Source organism: Prionailurus bengalensis, chromosome B2 (genome assembly GCF_016509475.1).
Source record: "Prionailurus bengalensis isolate Pbe53 chromosome B2, Fcat_Pben_1.1_paternal_pri, whole genome shotgun sequence".
In the NCBI taxonomy this organism is placed as follows: Eukaryota; Metazoa; Chordata; class Mammalia; order Carnivora; family Felidae; genus Prionailurus; species Prionailurus bengalensis.
The window spans coordinates 94,347,030-94,366,714 of NC_057349.1; the positions used below are offsets into that span (position 1 = coordinate 94,347,030).

At 38.2% G+C, this 19,685-nt stretch overlaps 1 protein-coding gene across 7 annotated transcripts in view; it reads right to left on the reverse strand.

Moving 5' to 3' along the window:
- Window positions 1-19,685, reverse strand: part of HACE1 (HECT domain and ankyrin repeat containing E3 ubiquitin protein ligase 1) — a 122,843-nt gene that overhangs the window by 33,222 nt on the left and 69,936 nt on the right. For all 7 annotated transcript variants that reach the window (XR_006299010.1, XM_043592018.1, XM_043592019.1 and 4 more), the window contains 3 exons: window positions 2,643-2,754; window positions 2,452-2,549; window positions 2,184-2,271 (listed from right to left, as the gene is read on the reverse strand). Coding sequence is in view for 6 of the 7 variants with exons in the window: in XM_043592018.1 (XP_043447953.1) it covers window positions 2,184-2,271; window positions 2,452-2,549; window positions 2,643-2,754 (298 nt within the window). In the remaining variant the exon portion in view is untranslated. The remainder of the gene's footprint in view (window positions 1-2,183; window positions 2,272-2,451; window positions 2,550-2,642; window positions 2,755-19,685) is intronic.

The window sequence follows — 19,685 nt, forward strand, 5'->3', positions numbered from 1 at the left end:
AGACTTCAAGGACAAACATAATAATTCTAAAAATATAATATTTTAAGAATAGTCACAAGTATTGTTTTTACCTATCAAAATAGTAAATGCTTAGGGTTACTGATGAACCAGCAAAGATTTTTGATGACTCAACTTTCCTTTCCTAGGTCTGTGATTTATAATTCCTTTGCTAAGTATTTTCTGGGAAATCTGGGTTCTTAAAAAGGAGAAATTTTTTAAAAATAAGGAAACAAGTTGGGGGGAGGGATCTTCAGGAAAGAAATGTTATTTTTAACTTGAAAACTACTTAAAACAGAACACAAAGTTTATGTTCTCAGTTCAAAATAAGTGTAACTGTGACACAGTTCTTTTCATTACTCAGAAAAATCCTATAGAACAAGAAAATATAATTCTCACAGAATAATAGCTTCTAATATTTATTTCTGCTTTCTATGTGCCAGGTACTGAGCTAAGCATTTTTACACATCAGCTAATTGATTTCTTTCACCACATTACAAAACATAGGTTATCATCATTTTCAAATGGAGAAACTGAGGTCCAGAAAGGTGACATTTACTGGCCCAAGATCGTAGCAAAAAGAGGTGCAGAGCCAGGATTCATGTCCGGTGTAACACCAAAGGCCAAACTCTATAGTAAGCATCTTAATATAATGAGAAAGCAAGTTTTAAAGAAATTGTTAGACATGAGATCTAGCCAAACATTTCCCACATTTAGGAATTTTAATTCAAAATTTTAATATAATTCCCTCCATATCAACTAAACGTAAGAATAAAGAAACATTTCATCTAGATTTTAATTTATAAATAGTGTGACTCTAAAGAGAAGACTTATATGGCTTACAAAAAGGACAAATCAGCATCTTTATGGTCTCTGTTAGCAGAGCAACATATGCTCTGCTAATATATTTGTAATATGAGGAAGAATCTTGACTTACGATTCCACACCAAATCTGTTTTTCAGGTATGAAAATAACAGACATAGAGTAAGGGACTATAAAGAAAAGAAATAAATCTAAAATAGAATGTTCTAATTCTAAATCTTGCTTCAAAGGTTAGGCCTAATTAAACTCAGCACCTCATCAAACTTGTCATCAAAATCACAAAGACACCAAATTCACCTCAGAGTAAATAATCAGTAGTTACAAAATTAAAGCAGACAGTCCCATAATCCTAAGTAACTTCCAAGAGACCATGTGAGTCTGAAGCCCATTACACAGGTGAATCCCTGCAGCTCCCTGGCATCACTGCAGCCCCCCACCCCCTCGCCTCTCTTAGAGTCATCCTTCTTACTCAATGGAGATTTGCCTGCTGGTTTGGGTAGAGGCAATCAGAAGCTGTAATTAATGATATACTCTCTGCTTATAAAAAGAACTTAAACACCAGGAAAGAAAAGACTTTCAGGAAATAAAAGCAACTGTGTAAAGCATTGAAAACTTGGAATCCCACCTTCACTTGGATATGTCTTTATTAAGTTAGAGAACTGTCAGGTATACCTCCCACAGATGAGGCAATAACCATTTCCATTTTGCCTACAATATCAAGTTACAATTGTGCAGATTCAAAGCATCATTTCAACAAACAGTTTATCTGTTTTATAAGATAATAACAGGTTTTCAGTTACCAGATTTTGATCTTTTAAAAGGGCTGAAAACTAAGCTACTATACATAGATTATAAGTTAAGATTTAATACCATGATTTCTAGACTTTTTTTTTTTATGATCCAAAAATTTTAAGACTTGGAAACTCAAATAAGCAATAGCAAATTTTAATTTTTCCACATAAGGCTATTTTTAAGCCCATCTACTAGCACTGTTTCACAAAAGGAAATTTTTAACTCAAAAATGAGTCTAAGGACAATCCTTAAATTGAGTAAGTTTAGTTGTACTTTACAAAGGACTGATGAAAACTTCGTTGGGGCCAGCACTAGCCCTTGAGACAAATATCTAAGAACCAATTATTTACAGGAAAGAATACCAAACTGAATCAGATTCTATTCATGATCCTACCGCTCACAAACTGTGTTAATGTAGATGGAAACTCTGAATTTCAACTTTCTTTTCTATGAAATGGGAATACCCCACCTAGCTCACAGGATCACTACGGGAATCAAAGGGTACAATGCACTGAAGGAGTTTGAAACTGTGACAAGCCACAGAAAAAGTGATGTAGACTGTGCAACTTACCATCAGCTGACTGGGTAAACAATGCATAATCAGGATTGACTATCTCATTAGACAGAATATCAAACCACTCACGCACAACACCTTGACCCTGAGTTCAAGAAAATAAAATTAAGTATGAACAGAAATATATGAGGAAAAACTTTTTTCTGAATAACAAATGAAAATAAATTCAAGTTTCTTCCACTATCAATTAAATACTAAACTTTATTCAAGTGTATTTCAATCTTTTATATATAATGACCTTAACAGCACTTATTTTTATACCCACCATGCCTTCTTCTCCATGGAACCGTACAGCAATTCCTTGCTTTAGCTTTGCACAATTTGCTTTTGACACAACTTCACAGCTACTCCTAAAAATAGAATCTAAATATGTAGCATTGATTAATTTTACATATTAAAACTTGTAATAACTAGTAATTTGTGCCTCACACACATCAGTTTCTTTGTCAAACATACCTCTGTGAACCAGCAGGATATCATTTTCATTCACTGGCCTGTGCACCATGTCTGAATCTGGTTGTCCTGAATGCAAATGTTCATAGAACCATTCACAGCGATCTTTAAATGGCTACCCCAACAAATAATGGTAAAATATGTTAGCATTATTTCAGTTTTCTATCAGATTACTTAATAAGCCTGCTAAATCCCCTTTCTACAAATAATCATTCTTAGACCTTTATTTATAATAAACAGTTCTAGATAATGTTCTGACATTTCAAAAATTATTCACAAAAAGGCAGGTCTTAGCTGAAATGCTTTGATTACATAGAGTGTACTTTTTTTAATTATATTTTTTAACAGAAAAGACTTAATAAGTTAGGTTATATCTAAAAACTTAATATCAGATATGTAACTGATATGTAATTTACTCTCAATATCTTTCAATCCCAACAACACTTGTAAGGATGAATTTACAGGGGCACCTAGGTGGCTCAGTCAGTTGAACATCCAAGACCCTTGGTTTCAGCTCAGGTCATTATCTCACAGTTCATGGGTTTGAGCCCCACATCGGGCTCGGCACACAGCCTGCTTGAGATTCTCTCTTTCCCTCTGTCTCTCCCTCTCTCTGCCCCTCCCCTGCTCGTTCTCTCTCTCACACAAAAATAAATAAACTTTAAAAAAAGAATGAATTTCCAAATCCAGAAAGATTACACTTCATGTTACATTTAATTTTCCATGAAAATAATCTTTAGGCCTAACTTTATTCTTATTTCTATCCTTTGAGTATGTAGTGTAAACCTTGATAAATGGGGTATTTTTTCTTACTTTAATGTAAGTGCCTGACTTAAGCTTTGATTGCCAAGGCAACCACTTCAAAGATGGCTATTTCAAATAAACAGAATGCCAGCCACACATCTAGATAAAGAGTCAGGCCACCTTCCCACATGGAAGCTCCTCCATTTTAGAGATCTTGGTTCATTTCTGTAACTGACCATTTGGACCACTTGTTTTTTTCTCTTCCCGTGCTTTAAATTCCCACTCTTACGTTGTAAATTCACCAATAGTAAGCCTGTGAAATCCTAGGCTCCTACCTCAACCCCAGTAAAAGCAGAACAACAGGTCCATGCATATTATCATGCTCACACTTGTGTACACACTCTCCCACTCCCCCACCTCCACTCCCATGTATACTGTGTAATATCCAGGTCCTATAAGTAACAAACCTTTATTTTTTTTTTCAGTTTCCTGATAGTTATTGCTGAATGGCATCTTGCAATCATAATAAGAACCACAAGGGCTTCTCTAGCCACAAAACTGGTTAATGACAAGACCAACACACAACTGGCATAGTCGGCAAGACTACATGATTGCCCTTGCAACTAACCAAGGGTTATGCCTTTACCTGCAACTTGCCTACTAACTGCCAAACTCACCATCTAAGAAAGGGACACCTTTAGCTAGGGGTCATACTACTATGTGCTTTCACACATTGCCTCTGTTGTGTGTTGCCTGCAGTATCCAACCTAAAGGTCATGGCTGCCATAATAATCCAAAAATTTCCCCAGAGCAGCATAATCAAGGCCATGTGGTCTAATGCGACAGACTACTAATTATAAAGATCTTATTTGATTACTAATGTGCATAAAGATCCTCAGTGGCCAAGGAAAGCTAAGGAGGGTAGGTAAGACTGCAAGGCTATTGTCACTGCCCAAGGAGGGTTCCGAGCCAAAGATAGGAAGAAATTATTCCCCTTAGGTGAGGAGGACTGAAGGTTTCCACCTGCAACCACTGAGTCAACTGGGTTGTGCCCAAATTATATGTCCTAACCCAGAAGAGTGAAATAGGCTTACAGCTAGAAGCTAATGGCACCACAAAGGGAAAATACAAGAGGCCTACAGTCTCTGTGTTACCACTTCACTCACTGAAATTGCTATTGTCCCCTGACCCAATGGGATACCATGGGTCTAATTCCTGGTGTGGTATTGCTGAAAATTAATGACAAATAAATAACCTGAACATCTGGTGCCAGCACGTCCTAAGAACCCTGAGGAGGTACACCGGCTCTGTGATAACTGCAAAACCCACGAATGCTTCCTGGGTATTATTCAATGTCATGCATGCCAACATGCCAAGACTCTGATTTATGCTCCAGAGGCCTAGGGACTTTTCCCAAACACCCTGTGCATATCACGCTACTGAAGACAGACTCCAATCCTGGAGATGTCTATTGGGACACCCTGGAAAAGAAAGCAACCACCTGTGAAGAGGGCTGACAGTGATGTCATCCAAAATTTTCTGGTAACAACATGGAAGATTAAGGTCACAGGAGAAAAAACACGTAGAAACCAAGATCAAAAACTATACCTTAATGAAACTCAAACCTTGCTTAAAGATTTTATGCAGCAGGAAAGAGAGAAGAGAGCTAATTGGCTATTGTGGATTTTCTTGTTTGTTTGGAACAGGCTCTAAATGCCTCACAGTGGCCAAAATGCACTAACAGGCCAGTATCTAAAGACCCTAAAATCCATAACTTTCTCAGAGATCCATCTGGGCTATACTGTCCTTCCTTCTGAGATACCATAGATCCTGAGCCCCCTTGGCTTTCCACTGAACAGCTTTCCACTAGAAGCATGCCTCATGAGGTGTCTCTTCCAACAAGGGAAGAGCTGACAGGATTATCGAGTCCTCTCCTAGAGGAGGAAGAGGGAACTGGGAAGGCAAAGGCCCCTAGAGCCACTGATACTCATAGCCGAGCCCTCCCTCTCCTCACCTGGACATACATTGCCTGGCACTGCACCTGTCCTTCCATCATCGTGATTACTGCTAAGGTTCACAGAGGAAGCCCATCTCCTGCTGCACAAAATTCCCATGGTCCAATGGGTTCATCATTCTTCCCATGACCACAATGACCCAAATGACCCCTTCTGCATTTCCAACCTGAAGAGGCCCCATTTGATGTGGAGTCCAGAGAATTATTTTTACAAGGCATTCCCCCTAATTACTGGGTAGCACTACTACATTTTATTGTGACTGCCAAAACCATCCAAAAGGCACTAGAACTCTTAGGGGAAAGCTTGCATTCTACTCTGTCCCTTGAAGATTTAAGGGGCGCCTGGGTGGCGCAGTCGGTTAAGCATCCGACTTCAGCCAGGTCACGATCTCGCAGTCCGTGAGTTCGAGCCCCGCGTCGGGCTCTGGGCTGATGGCTCAGAGCCTGGAGCCTGTTTCCGATTCTGTGTCTCCCTCTCTCTCTGCCCCTCCCCCGTTCATGCTCTGTCTCTCTCTGTCCCAAAAATAAATAAACGTTGAAAAAAAAAAAATTAAAAATGAAGATTTAAGATCCAGCCATGTCTTTGAAATGTAAACACCCAGGGGGTACCTAAAGCCCTGCCCACAATCGCCTGAAACCACAGGAAAAAAAGGGGGAAAACAGGCCGTTTAAAATACAAAATGCTATAAAAGCTCTTTTGCCCAAACTCTAGTCCACAGCCTCTTTAAGATTATTTGTTAAGGATAAGTACAAATCTTAAAAGTCGTCTCTACAAATATTAGTACAAAGCTTTCGCTACTAGAGCAGGCAACCTTTTCTTATTCTGTCTGCCAATTTGGATTCAGCCCTTATTTATAAACTAGTGAGTTTTATATTGCTGTACCTGATTCATGGCTAGAATGCTGAAATGGAAGCTACAGGTCTCTATGTCTGTCTGCATTTTCATGTATGTCTATGGGTATGTTATGTATATGTGATTTTTTTCTCTCTACCTCCAGAGACAGGATCACCAAATTAATTTGTAAAAGAACTATTTCATTGGCTTAAAAATAAGCACTTAGGAAATAAGTATTCCTAAAACTCAGAAATACTGAAACTAACTCAAATATTTTCAAGTTCACATGATCTGGAATAATCTCTGGTAAGTAAAAGCTACTTTAAATTTGGTTTAATTAAAAAAAGTATGTCTTCAGACACATAGATATTCAGTATATTGCAAATTATATCTAATTCATTTATATTATAAAATTATACTGTTCATGTATATTATATATAGTAAATATAATGCAGATCATATTAATATAATTAATTACGTTAAGTATAATTCAGATAAAAAACTTACTCTACCTGGGTTTACTAGTCAAATAAATTCATGTTATATCTTATAAAATTTGTCAGCAAGAAAAATAGCTTGGGATGGTGGTTTACCTTTGTCTACTGTCTAAAGAAGTTTTTCATGGGTAGTCTAAACATAATTGCTGTGATCGAGTGATTTAGATAAATGTTAAATGAGATAGAAGTTTCTGAGAGAACTTTTCAGCAATATTTATGTGATGACATGTCTACTTAAAAGTAGTTTCTAAAATTTTTGTTAACTTCCACCCTCAGAATTTTGCTAAATTAAATGAAAGGAATTCACTGATTATCTAAATCATTTCCAAATAAGATAAAATACTGAAATATTAATTGCAAAACAAGCCTAAGTTGACCTACTTTTGACCTCTTATTACAGAGGAACTAAAGATATTTGGGTCTGTTAGTAAATGTGTCTTGTGCCACCACACTGCTAAGCTGTACTACGAGGAAATGTATGTTTATAGAAATTATGAAATATAGTCACAAATTTGCCAGTCTAAAGAATGCTGATATAATAATTCACAATCTTACTTCTTACTTTTTGTGAGAAATTAAGGTTTCTAACGGCTAAGAATTCTAAATAATATATATAATTACAGCTACTAGAAATAATAAGGGAAACATCTCTGCATGCAAGAAAAGTAGGAATGTATCTTCAGCTAAGAGAAGGTATGAGGTATGAAGATGTATTTTTGCAAAGGAAAAAGAAAGCACTTTGCCTTAAAATTGGTTTTTTCAGAATGGGAAAGAGGAAAATAAAGCACAAAATGGTATAGAAAGTTGAGAAGAAAAAGAATTTTACCTTGTGCGGTCAAGTTGGCTAAAACTGAATTGTTGTTATAAATGGTGGTTTTTAAAATAGTAAGCTTTAAAATCAATACTGTGCTTATATAATTTTCTTTCATCTGCTATAAGGACAAAGTTTTCTTGGGAGTATTGGTCAGCTCTTGATAATAGATTATGAAAGGTTTTGCCTTATCTTTCAAGTAATCTAGCTAGAAAGCAAAGATTTTGTGTTTTATCAAAATAATTAACCTGTTTCATGTGTCTTAATCAGATCTTTGATTACTTAAGCAAACAGTCTTTTCAATATTAAAGGAGCTGAATTTTGCTCACAACTATGTAACCTTCTATATTTGCCTTTAAAATCTTTTGTCACTGCAGTACCTGGGTAGCTCAGTCAGTTAAGCTTCCTACTTCAGCTCAGGTCATGATCTCATGGTTCATGGGTTCAAGCCCCTCATCAGGCTCTGTGCGGACAGCTCAGAGCTTGATGCTTGCTTCAGATTCTGTGTCTCCCTCTCTCTGCCCCTCCCTTGCTCGTGCTCTGTCTCACTTTCAAAAATAAATGAAAACATTTAAAAACTAATTTAAAAAATACAATCTTTTGTCACTTAAGTAGATAATTAAGTATTGTTTCATAATCATCTGTGATCCTATTTACTCAAGTGTCTAAAACCTTTTGATATTTTTGACAACGTTCCCCAAATCAAATTCTACATCAAGTCCTTTTAACGTGGAAATAACTCTGGGATTTCCTAGGGAACCCCTGGAACATCTCAAAAGATGTCTTTACTTTCCTTATAAAAAGAGAGATGATGAATTAACTAGGTTTATTTGATATGTTAAATTATAAGAGAAGCATTATCAAATAAGAAATAACACTAAACCCTCCTTATGGATATCCTTGTATGGATATATGCTATTAATGTAAGTGTTCCAGAAATTCTATAAAATTCCTAAAAATCTGATATGAAATGTTATCAGTCATCATTTCCAGTTATCATCTTAAAACGTGTGGCACAGAAATAGCCAAATTTCCTTGTCAGCGGTGTTATAATTAACTCTCATCAGAGCTTTAAATTTAAGCACTCTTAAGTCTTTTATCATTTACAGAAGTTACTGTTTCACTCTGATGCTTTTGCACAAATGCTTCATCTTCAAGGAGATTCCTGGAAAGGAATCTGACAAGCCCAGGTTTCTGATAACTTTCAGATCGTACCACTAAACTAGGTAAGAACGGACAGAACTCTAAGGAAAAACTAAATTCATAAAACTGCTAAAAAAAAGATCACGACCAAGAATCACTAGGACTGAATGAACTGAAGAGAATAATTATAATTTTTTATGAGTTTTGTTTGAAATATTGCTGGTTCTTTAATCTTCTGTTTTCCAGATTGAAGGAAACGTTTTCTCTTAAGCTAGCTATGACTTACAGCAATTTGGTAAAATATATACCTTTGTGAACAAAGGTGAAACAATCACTTTTTCCCTCCATCTGATCCCTCCAGAATTCGGAAACTCTCAGTGACTATACTTTCACAGCAGTACAATTATTTGCATATGTTCACTTAAGAATCTGTTCTCCTTGTACCAGGACACAACTGGAAACAATGGTTACATTACCAAGGCTTTGAATGGAATGTCATAGTTGAGAGAGACATACATAGATTCAGATATGACCAGATAGTTTTAAAAAATTAAGGTTGACTTTATGGAACCAGTAAGGCCCCTAGGGAAAGTCTGGTGCCTTACATACAGGGTTCCCAGCAGCCTTACCAGGTAAGTGAAGAAGGTCACTTCCTGGCAGGCCCAGGAACCTCAGAATAGTTGAGAGCCTCAAAAAATGAGGAATTCACCCCAATCTATCTGTATTACAGATGAAGTCTGACATCCAAGTCCTTGGCTTGGCTTCGTAGCCTTGAGAAGCATCTACAAGTTCAATGTATGACTCCTTATGAAAAATTCAGCAAAGCTGAATTAAAAGAGTCTATATGGTCAGTAGCTATTCATGCTGCACTTATGTAAATAACCAGGCCAAATTTAAAGAGACTGGACTTATTTTACAAACACTTGAGCCTTATTTTCCTGATCTCTGATAGAAATGGGGGTGACTGCAGAAAGACCTAATTATGTTTCAGTAATATGCCTTTCCAGATATTAGATTTAAGTGCTTTTAATTGTCCTTGAGGTTTTGTTTTTTACCTGTAAATTGAAATGGATCATAAATTCTTCTAGTTTCTTCCAGTATTTGGCTACAACTCTCCAAACTAACATGTCCAGTTTTTCTCCCACCCTTGTGACTTGGAATCATTGAGAACTAAAATTGCCTTTCTCCAAAACAATGAGAGCTAGAATGGAATAACTGGATATACACTTCAGAGAAATCATCACAATCTCATATACAATCTTCGTGTCTGTTGCTGTGTGGGCAGTAAAGAGTTTGCCTGAACACCTGATGTCATCATCACAAAAATTCAAACTGCAAAGCTGTTTTGACCCTAACATCTAGGAATCCTGCCCTCCAGATTCAGATTCAGTTTACAATTTGCTTCAACCATTAGCCTTTATTTTTCCTTTACTCCATAGAAATGCCTCTTATTAAATACCTGATTTCTTGCAAATATAGGCCTAACTTTGGGAATCCACTTGCAAGACCACCTTCTGAAATGAGATACAACTATTTAACTGATCTATTTTCATAGCTGGACCTTTCAAATTTGGGACAATGGCTACAGACTGGATATCAGACTACTGCCTGTATAATTATTAAGTTTTGCTATTACAATGTGCTATTTAGATGTGTACTGGGTTTTACACATGCCCCATAAAAGACTTATATCTGCTACCCAGGCAGTTAAGGCCCTCGCCATTGACTCTGATGCCTCAGAGTGGACTACAAACACTGACACTTGTTTGGGGTGTTTGCCTTTTCATAATGCATGCAAGGGCCTGACTTAAACTTTGATTGCTGTGGCAGCCACTTCAAAGATGGACTATCTGAAGGGGAAGAATGGGGGTAGGGGGGTGGGGGTATGGGACACAGCCACAAAACTAGATACAGAGCCAGGCCATCTCCTCACACTGAGATTCCTTTGTTTTAGAAATCTTGGTTAATTTTAATAACTAACCATTTGGGCCACTTGTTTTTTCTCTTCCTGTGCTTTAAATGCCTTCTCTAATGTTTTAAATTCACCAGTAAAAAATGAGCCTTCAAAACCCTAGACCCCCACATCAACCCCAATAAAAGCAGAACCCCAGGCTCAGGCGTGCTTATGCCCTTTCTCTCTCTGAGTGACCTCACCGCGTGGCCTCAGGTATGCTGAGTAATTTTCAAGTCCTGTAAGTAATAAACCTTCATTTTCAAAGTCTCCTGATGGCTACTGTTGAAGGGTTCAGAACCACAAAGGCTGGTCGAGCCACAACACTGGTTATTGGTAAGCTGAGAGTTAACACACAACCAAAAATATAAGGCAACTAAAAAGGAACTGTTACCTTTTTTCTTCCCTTCCTCCACCCGAAAAACTGAAAAATAAGATCTCTTGAACAGTAAAGAAATCTCTACCTTTTATTCATTTGCCAGATAAGCATAATTTTTATGATTAATCAGGCAGTATTGCATACCTACTAAGTGCCAACACTGCAGGGAACATATGAGCTTTAAAATCTCAATTTCATTGTTAAAAATGATTTAATACAGTTAAAAGAGGTAAGACTAGCATAAAACAAACAATACACATATAGTATCAAGTTCTAAACCATTAAGTGAAGACTATAGTGCACTAAGAATTTACATACTGCAAAGATGAGGAGAGTACAAAGCTTTCATGAGGTCACAGTTTGGACTGGAATATAAAGCTGGGTAAGATTTACTCAAGCACGGAGAAAAGAGAGCACACCAGGATAAGGGAGTCAAGGAGAAAGGCACAGAAGGAGAAACTGTCTTTCTGAAAGATGAAGTGAAGGTAGCTGGCATACCCAGAGTTCTATTCCTGCACATTATGAAGGAATTAAGTTTGTGCAAGTACATTGATGACATAATTATGGATCCTGAGAATCAAGTGAAGGATACAGGGGCTACTGTATTTGGTCAGAGGAATAACATGGTAAATGTGGTTATTAAAATGTGAGTTGCACCAGAATAAAAGGAGACTGTCTAGGCAACAGTTAAAATGTTAAGTACTGGGTGATAATGTGTGGGTCATGGGATGAAAGAGGAACAAAAAGGAAATGAGACATGACTTCTTTGATAAAGATGAAAAGTAAGAGAAAATCTCTAGAGATAGAACTTAATGATAGAAACAGCTTAGAGGGGGAAAACCCTCCTCTCACAATCTACCTCTAAACTCCTAGGAAGCAGAGGTGAAGAGATAATGAATGAGGTTTTATATATTCTGAATTTCAGGTTATTTGGGATGTAACTACTAAGAGCTTGGAAATAAATACTGGAAAGTACCACAGCTAAAGCACTAGAAAGAAAGTCATGAACAAAGCTGAAGATGGACACAAGGTAAGGTCTATTGTTCAAGAGATTAAAGATATAGGGAAAAAACACCTATAATGGAGTTTATGATTACAAGTCAGGACTGAGAATCTGCTTGGCCAAATGATACACAAAGCTAGAAAAGTCAAAGGAGGACCAGGGTGGTGTAATACCACAAAGCCAAGAGTTTCAAGAAATAAATATAATCAATACACAAGACCACAAAGAGGTTATCTTACAGGAAATTTACAAGACACCAGTAAATTTCTTCATCTGAGCTAAACTAAGAATTAGTTTATCCTCAAAAGGCTTAAATATCACTTTTTATTAATTCTTAGTAAAAATACTGTTGTGAAGATAACCGGTGAAAGATTAACTTCTGCCTTTTATTTATTTTATTTTATTTTATTTTATTTTATTTTATTTTATTTTATTTTATTTTCAACGTTTATTTTTGGGACAGAGAGAGACAGAGCATGAACGGGGGAGGGGCAGAGAGAGGGAGACACAGAATCTGAAACAGGCTCCAGGCTCTGAGCCATCAGCCCAGAGCCTGATGCGGGGCTCGAACTCACGGACCGCGAGATCGTGACCTGGCTGAAGTCGGACGCTTAACCGACTGCGCCACCCAGGCGCCCTTATTTATTTTATTTAAAAAAATGTTTATTTTATTTTGAGAGAGAGCGAGAGAGCATGTGAACACACAGGGGAGGGGCAGAGAGAGAAGAGAGAGAATCCTAAGCAGGCTCCATGGTATCAGTGCAGAGCATGATGGAGGGGGGTGGAGATCAAACTCACGAACAGCAAGATCATGACCTGAGCCGAAATCAAGAGTTGGATACTTAACTGACTGAGCCACCCAGGTGCCCCAAATTCTGCTTTTTAATGTCTGCTCTTTCAGTAAGAAAGAGCAGATTCTTTTTAAAAGTTAAATGTATAAAGGCGTCTGGCTGGCTCAGTCAGATCATGTGATTCTTGATCTGAGGGTCATGAGTTCAAGCCCCATGTTGGGTGTAGAGATTACTTAAATAAATAAACTTAAAAAAAAATAAGTTGTTAAGTTGAGTTAAGATGACAGAATAGTTGGGGCACCTGGGTGGCTCAGTCGGTTGAGCGTCCGACTTGGGCTCAGGTCATGATCTCACGGTCTGTGAGTTTGAGCCCCGCGTCAGGCTCTGTGCTGACAGCTCAGAGCCTGGAGCCTGTTTCAGATTCTGTGTCTCCCTCTCTCTCTGCCCCTCCCCTGTTCACGCTCTGTCTCTGTCTCAAAAATAAATAAACGTTAAAAAAATTAAAAAAAAAAAATGACAGAATAGTAGGAGGACCTTATGCTTGCCTCATTCCTTGAACACACCTAGATAAATATCAAATCATTCTGAATATGAAGGAAACAGATCTGAGGACTGAGAGAACAAACTGCACAACTAGAGGGAAAAAAGAGGTCACATCATGGAAGGTAGGACGTGTGGAGACGTGATTTGGGGGAGAAAACAATCCCTAATGCTGCAGAGAGGAAGGAGCCCTGATCAGGGAGAGAGGAGAGAAATAGAGAGAGAGAGCACACTCTCTCTTGTGCAGGGCACTGCAAAGAAAAGATACTTGTCCCAAACCACTGACAGGGAAAACAAGAGGAACTGATAGTCGCAAGTTTTTACAAGCAGCAGAGTTCAAAGTCTGAAGCTTTAGAAGTCCCCACTATCACTGGATGGAGCCTGGAGGGTACAGAGGTGCTTCTGTGGAATGTAGGGCAGAGGCCCTCACTGTGGGAGCAGAGTGTGGCCTGAGGATCCCCTGGGTGGCACTGGGAGAGCCAGTTCCCCTTGTTGGAGTGCATTTTGAAGAGGAAGCACTGCCTCTCCAGGGACAAATGAGCCAGTGGGCAACACTGAGCTACCCCATTCGTTGGCACAGGAGCAGAGACGCCTGCTGTGGGCCACTAACCTGGACGCTGGCTTTTTGTTGCACGTGACCATAAACTCCAAGTCCCTGTGCAACTGCCCTTCTGGGACAAAACAGCACCAGACACAGTGTAGCAAGACCCTGCCCCAGAGGATCAGAGAAGGTCCTTGCTGGGTCCCTAAAATCTGGAGTTTTGAAATCCAGTTGGCACACCTGAGATAAAACACAGGCACACAGGGCTGCCGGGTGAGCAGACGGTTTGGACACAGACAGAGTGAAGTCAGGGATCTGAGGGAACCTGTGACAAACGAGGAGAGACTGTTCGCTCTTCTGTGAGGGTTTCCTGAACAGCGGCAGGTGCAAACTCTCCCACTGGGGGAGGAGAGAGCCAGGTGACCCTATGTTTACCCCTGCCCGTCAAATTCCAGTGAACAGCACAGAGCCCACAGTGGAGGCTTCAGCTGCTTGCACCAAGCTCTGTGCCCCCTGCGCTCCGCAGGTGTCTTTTCTTAATGTTTGATTTATCTATTTTGAGAGAGAAAGAGCATGAGACAGAGCTCACACGTTGGGGAGGGACACAGAGAGAATCTCAAACAGGCTCCCTGATGCCAGCACAGCGTCAGATGCGGGGCTCAATCCCACAAACTGTGAGACCATGACCTAAGCCAAAATCAAGAGTCAACACTCAACTTACTGAGCCACGCAGGCGCCCTGCAGGTGCTTTTTTACTAAAGCAAGTGTGCCTGAGAGTCAGATCAGCAGTGGGACCCTCCCCCAGAAGACCAGCACAAACCTCCCACACCCACCAAGTCTAATGACCATAGAGTCCTGCAAAGCTTCAGCTCTAGGGGAAACAGGATCTAGCCTCTTTTATAATACAGATCAAAACATATCTAGATAAAACTCACCATATAGTGGACAAGGTCCAAATACTCCCCCACTGCAGGCAAGGAGAAATTCTGCAGAAGACTGACCTCAGGGAAAGAGGAGCCAAAACACAACAGCAGAGTGCACACAGCATATACCAGAAATACTTCCTGAAGCATCAGACCCTGGACAGTATGTGATCTCTTTTTAATATAGCCATTACTCTCAGGAGCAGAAAACATAACAGGTTTTCCTAATATACAGAATACTTAGACAAAAAGCCAAGAGGAAGGAATTCATCCCAAAAGAACAAAAAAAGGGAGCTAATCAAAAATGATGTAAGTAATATGCCGGACCCAGATTTTAAAACAACAATCATAAGGATACTAGCTGGGCTTAAGAAAAGCAAAGAAGAAACCAAAGAGATCCTTACCACAGAGTTAAAGAAAAACTAAAAACTAGTTAGGCTGAAATTTAAAAATGCTGTAACTGAGATGCAAAACTAACAGACTATAATGACCACAAGAATGGAAGAAGTATAAGAACACATGATATAGAAGATAAAATTGTAGAAAATACTGAAGCTGAAAAGAAGAGGGAGAGAAAAATACTGGATCACGAATATAAACTTAGGGTACACAGCAACTCCATAAAGCATAATAACATTCACATCATAGGACTCTCAGAAGAAGAGAGGGGAAAAGGAGCAGAGTTTCATTTAGGCAATTATAGCTGAAAGCTTCCCTCAACTGGGGAAGGAAATAGATACCCAAATCCAGGAGACACAGAGAACACCCATTAAAATCAACAAAAGCAGGCCAACACCAAGATATACCCTAGTAAAATTTGCAAAACACAGAGATAAGGAAAGAATTCTGAAAGCAGCAAGCGAAAGGAAATCCCTAACCGACAAGGAAAGACAAAGTTAGCAACAGATCTCTCCACATAAACCTGACAGGTTAGAAGGGAGTAGCATGATATATTCAATGTGCTGATTGGGAAACATGCAGCCAAGAATACTTTATCCATCAAGGCTGTCATTTAGAATAGGAGACTTAAAGAACTTGCCAGACAAGCAAACTAAAGGAGTTCATGACCACTAAACAAGCCCTACAAGAATATTAAAGGGGACCCTTTGACTAGGAAAGACCAAAAGCAACAAAGACTAGAAAGTAACAGAGAAAAATCTCCAGAACCACTGACTTTATAGGTAATACAATGGCACTAAATTTGTATCTATCAGTAATAACGCTGAATATAAAGAGAATAAATGCTCCAATCAAAAGACACAGGGTATCAGAATGGATTAAAAAATAAAACAAACAAATAAACAAACAAACAAAAAAAAACAAGACCTATCTACATGTTGCCTACAAAAGACTCATTTTAGATCTAAAGACACCTGCAGATTTAAAGTGAGGGAATGGAGGGGCGCCTGGGTGGCGCAGTCGGTTAAGCATCTGACTTCAGCCAGGTCACGATCTCATGGTCTGTGAGTTCGAGCCCCGCGTCGGGCTCTGGGCTGATGGCGCAGAGCCTGGAGCCTGTTTCCGATTTTGTGTCTCCCTCTCTCTCTGCCCCTCCCCTGTTCATGCTCTGTCTCTCTCTGTCCCAAAAAATAAATAAATGTGGAAAAAAAAAATTTTATAAAGTGAGGGAATGGAGAACCATTTACCATGCTAATAGATGTCAAAAGAAAGCCACAGTAGCCATACTTATATCAGACCAACTACATTTTAAACTAAGGACTGTAACAGGAGATGAAGAAGGACACTGTGTCATAATTAAGGGGTCTAACCAATAAGAACATCTACCAATTCTAAGTATTTATGCCTCCAACTTGAGAGAACCCAAATACACAAATCAATAACAAACATAAAGAAACTCATGATAACAATATAATAATAGAAGGGGACTTTAATACCCCACTTACAACAATGAACAGATCATACAAACAGAAAACCCAACAAGAAAACAATGGCTTTGAATGACACACTGGACTAGATGGGTTTAACATATATATTCAGAACATTTCATCCTAAAGCAACAAAATACACATTCTTTTTGAGTGCATATGGAAAATTCTCCAGAACAGACCACATACTGGGTGACAAATCAAGCTTCAACAAGTACAAAAAGATCGAGATCATACCATGCATATTTTCAGACCACAACACTAGGAAACTTGAAGTCAATCACAAGAAAAAACTTGGAAAGACCATAATACATAAATACATGGACGTTAAGTTAAAGAACATCCTACTAAAGAATGAAAGGGTCAACCAGGAAATTAAAGATAAAGATTTAAAAATATGTGGAAGCAAATGATAATGAAAACACAACACTCCAAAACCTTTGGAATGCAGCAAAAGTGGTATAAGAGGGAAGTATATAGCAATACAGGTCTACCTCAAGAAGTAAGTAAAAGTCTCAAATACACAACCTAACCTTAGAAAAGGAACAGCAAATAAAGATTAAAGCCAGCAGAAGAAGGAAAATAATAAAGATTAGAGCAGAAATAACTGATATAAAAATAACAACAACAACAACAAAACACAGAACAGGTGGATTAAACTATGAGCTGGTTCTTTGAAAGAATTAATAAAATTAATAATGCCCTAGACAGACTTATAAAAAAGAAAAGAGAAAGGACTCATATAGATAAATCACAAATGAAAGAGGAGAGATCAAAATCAACACCACAGAAATACAAACAATTGTAAGAGAATATTATGAAAAATTATATGCCAACCAATTGGGCAATCTGGAAGAAATAGATAATTTCCTAGAAACATATGAGCTACCAAAACTGAAACAGGAAGAAATAGAAAATTTGAACAGACCCATAATCAGCAAAGAAATTGAATCAGTAATCAAAAATCTCCCAACAAACAAAAGTCCAGGGCCAGATGGCTTCCCAGGGGAATTCTGGGAATTCCAAAAATTTAAGGAGTTAATACATATTCTTCCCAAACTGTTCCAAAAAAATAGAAATGGAAAGAAAACCTTCATTCCAAACTCATTCTACAAGCCCAGGATTACCTTGATTCCAAAACCAAAGACCCCACTAAAAAGGAGAATTACAGGCCAATATCCCTGATGAACATGGATGCAAAAATTCTCAACATACTAGCAAATTGAATTCAACAGTACATTAAAAGAATTATTCACCATGGTCAAGTGTGATTTATTTATGGACCCACAACTATATGGTTAACTCATCACTGACAAAGCAGGAAAGAATATCCGATGGAAAAACAACCATCTCTTGAACAACTGGTGTTGCAAAAACTGGACAGCAACAAGCAGAAGAAGGAAACTGGACCACTTTCTTACACTATATACAAAAATAAATTCAAAATGAAAGAAAGACCTAAATGTAAGACAGGAAACAATCAAAATCCTAGAAGAGAACACAGGCAGCGACCTCTTTGACCTCAGCTGAAGCAACTTCGTACCAGACACATCACTGGAGGCAAGGGAAACAAAAGTAAAAATGAACTATTTGGACTTCATGAAGATAAAAGGCCTCTGCACAGCAAAGAAAACAATCAACAAAAGTGAAAGGCAACTGACGGAATGGGAGAATATATTTGCAAATGACATATCTGATAAAGGGTTGGTATCCAAAATCTATAAAGAGCTTATCAAACTCGACACCCAAAAACCAAATAATCCAGTTAAGAAACGGGCAGAAGAGGGGTGCGTGTGTGGCTCAGTCAGTTGTGTCCAACTCTTAAACTCACGGTCGTGAGTTCAAGCCTCACTTTGGGCTCTGTGCTAGGTGTGAAGCCTACAAAAAAAAAAGGAATGGGCAGAAGCCACGAATAGACATTTTTCCAAAGACAACTGATGGCTGACAGACACATGAGAAGACGCTCAACATCAGTCATCATCAGACAAATACAAATCAAAACTACAATGAGATACCCCCTCACACCAGTCAGGAAGGCTAAAATTAACAATAAACAACAGGTGATGGTGAGGATGCAGAGAAAGTAGAACCCTCTTACACTGCTGGTGGGAATGCAAACCGGTGCAGCCACTTTGGAAAACAGTATGGAGGTTCCTCAAAATGCTAAAATTAGAGCTACACTATGAATTAGCAATTGCACTAGTAGGTATTTACCCAAAGGATACAAAAATACTGATTTGAAGGGACACATGCACCCTGATATTTACAGCAGCACTATCAACAATAGCCAAATTATGGAAAGAGGCCAAATGTCCATCGACAGATGAATGGATAAAGAAGATGTGGTATATATACACAATGGAATATTACTTGATGATCAAAAAGAATGAAATCTTACCATTTGCAACGACGTGGATGGAGTTAGAGGGTATTATGTTAAGTGAAACAAGTCCATCAGAGAAAAACAAATACCACATGATTTCACTCATCTGTGCATTTAAGAAACAAAACAGATAAACATAGGGGAAAGGGGAAAAAAAAGAGGGAAGCTAACCATAAGAGACTCTTAATTATAGAGAACACACTGAGATTGACAGAGGGTAGATGAGCAGGGATTGAGCTAGATGGGTGATGGGTAATAAGAAATGCACTTGAAATGAGCACTGGGTGTTATATGTAAGGATGGATCACTAAATTCTACTCCTGAAACCAATATTACACTATATGTTAACTGGAATTTAAATAAAAACTTGAAACAAAAAATGAAATAACAGAAAAAGATATATGTATTAAAAATAATAAAGTTAAATGTATAATCTTGTTCATACTTCTAATAGTCTTTCCATTCTGAATAAAGCATTGCTGTTGTTATAAAACTTCTGGGCATATAAATTTTAATAAACTAGAATATAAAGTGCTTTCAGTTTTAATGCTGATTATTTCTAAACTCTGGTAAGGAAAAAAAAAACATTACACAGAAGTAATGTA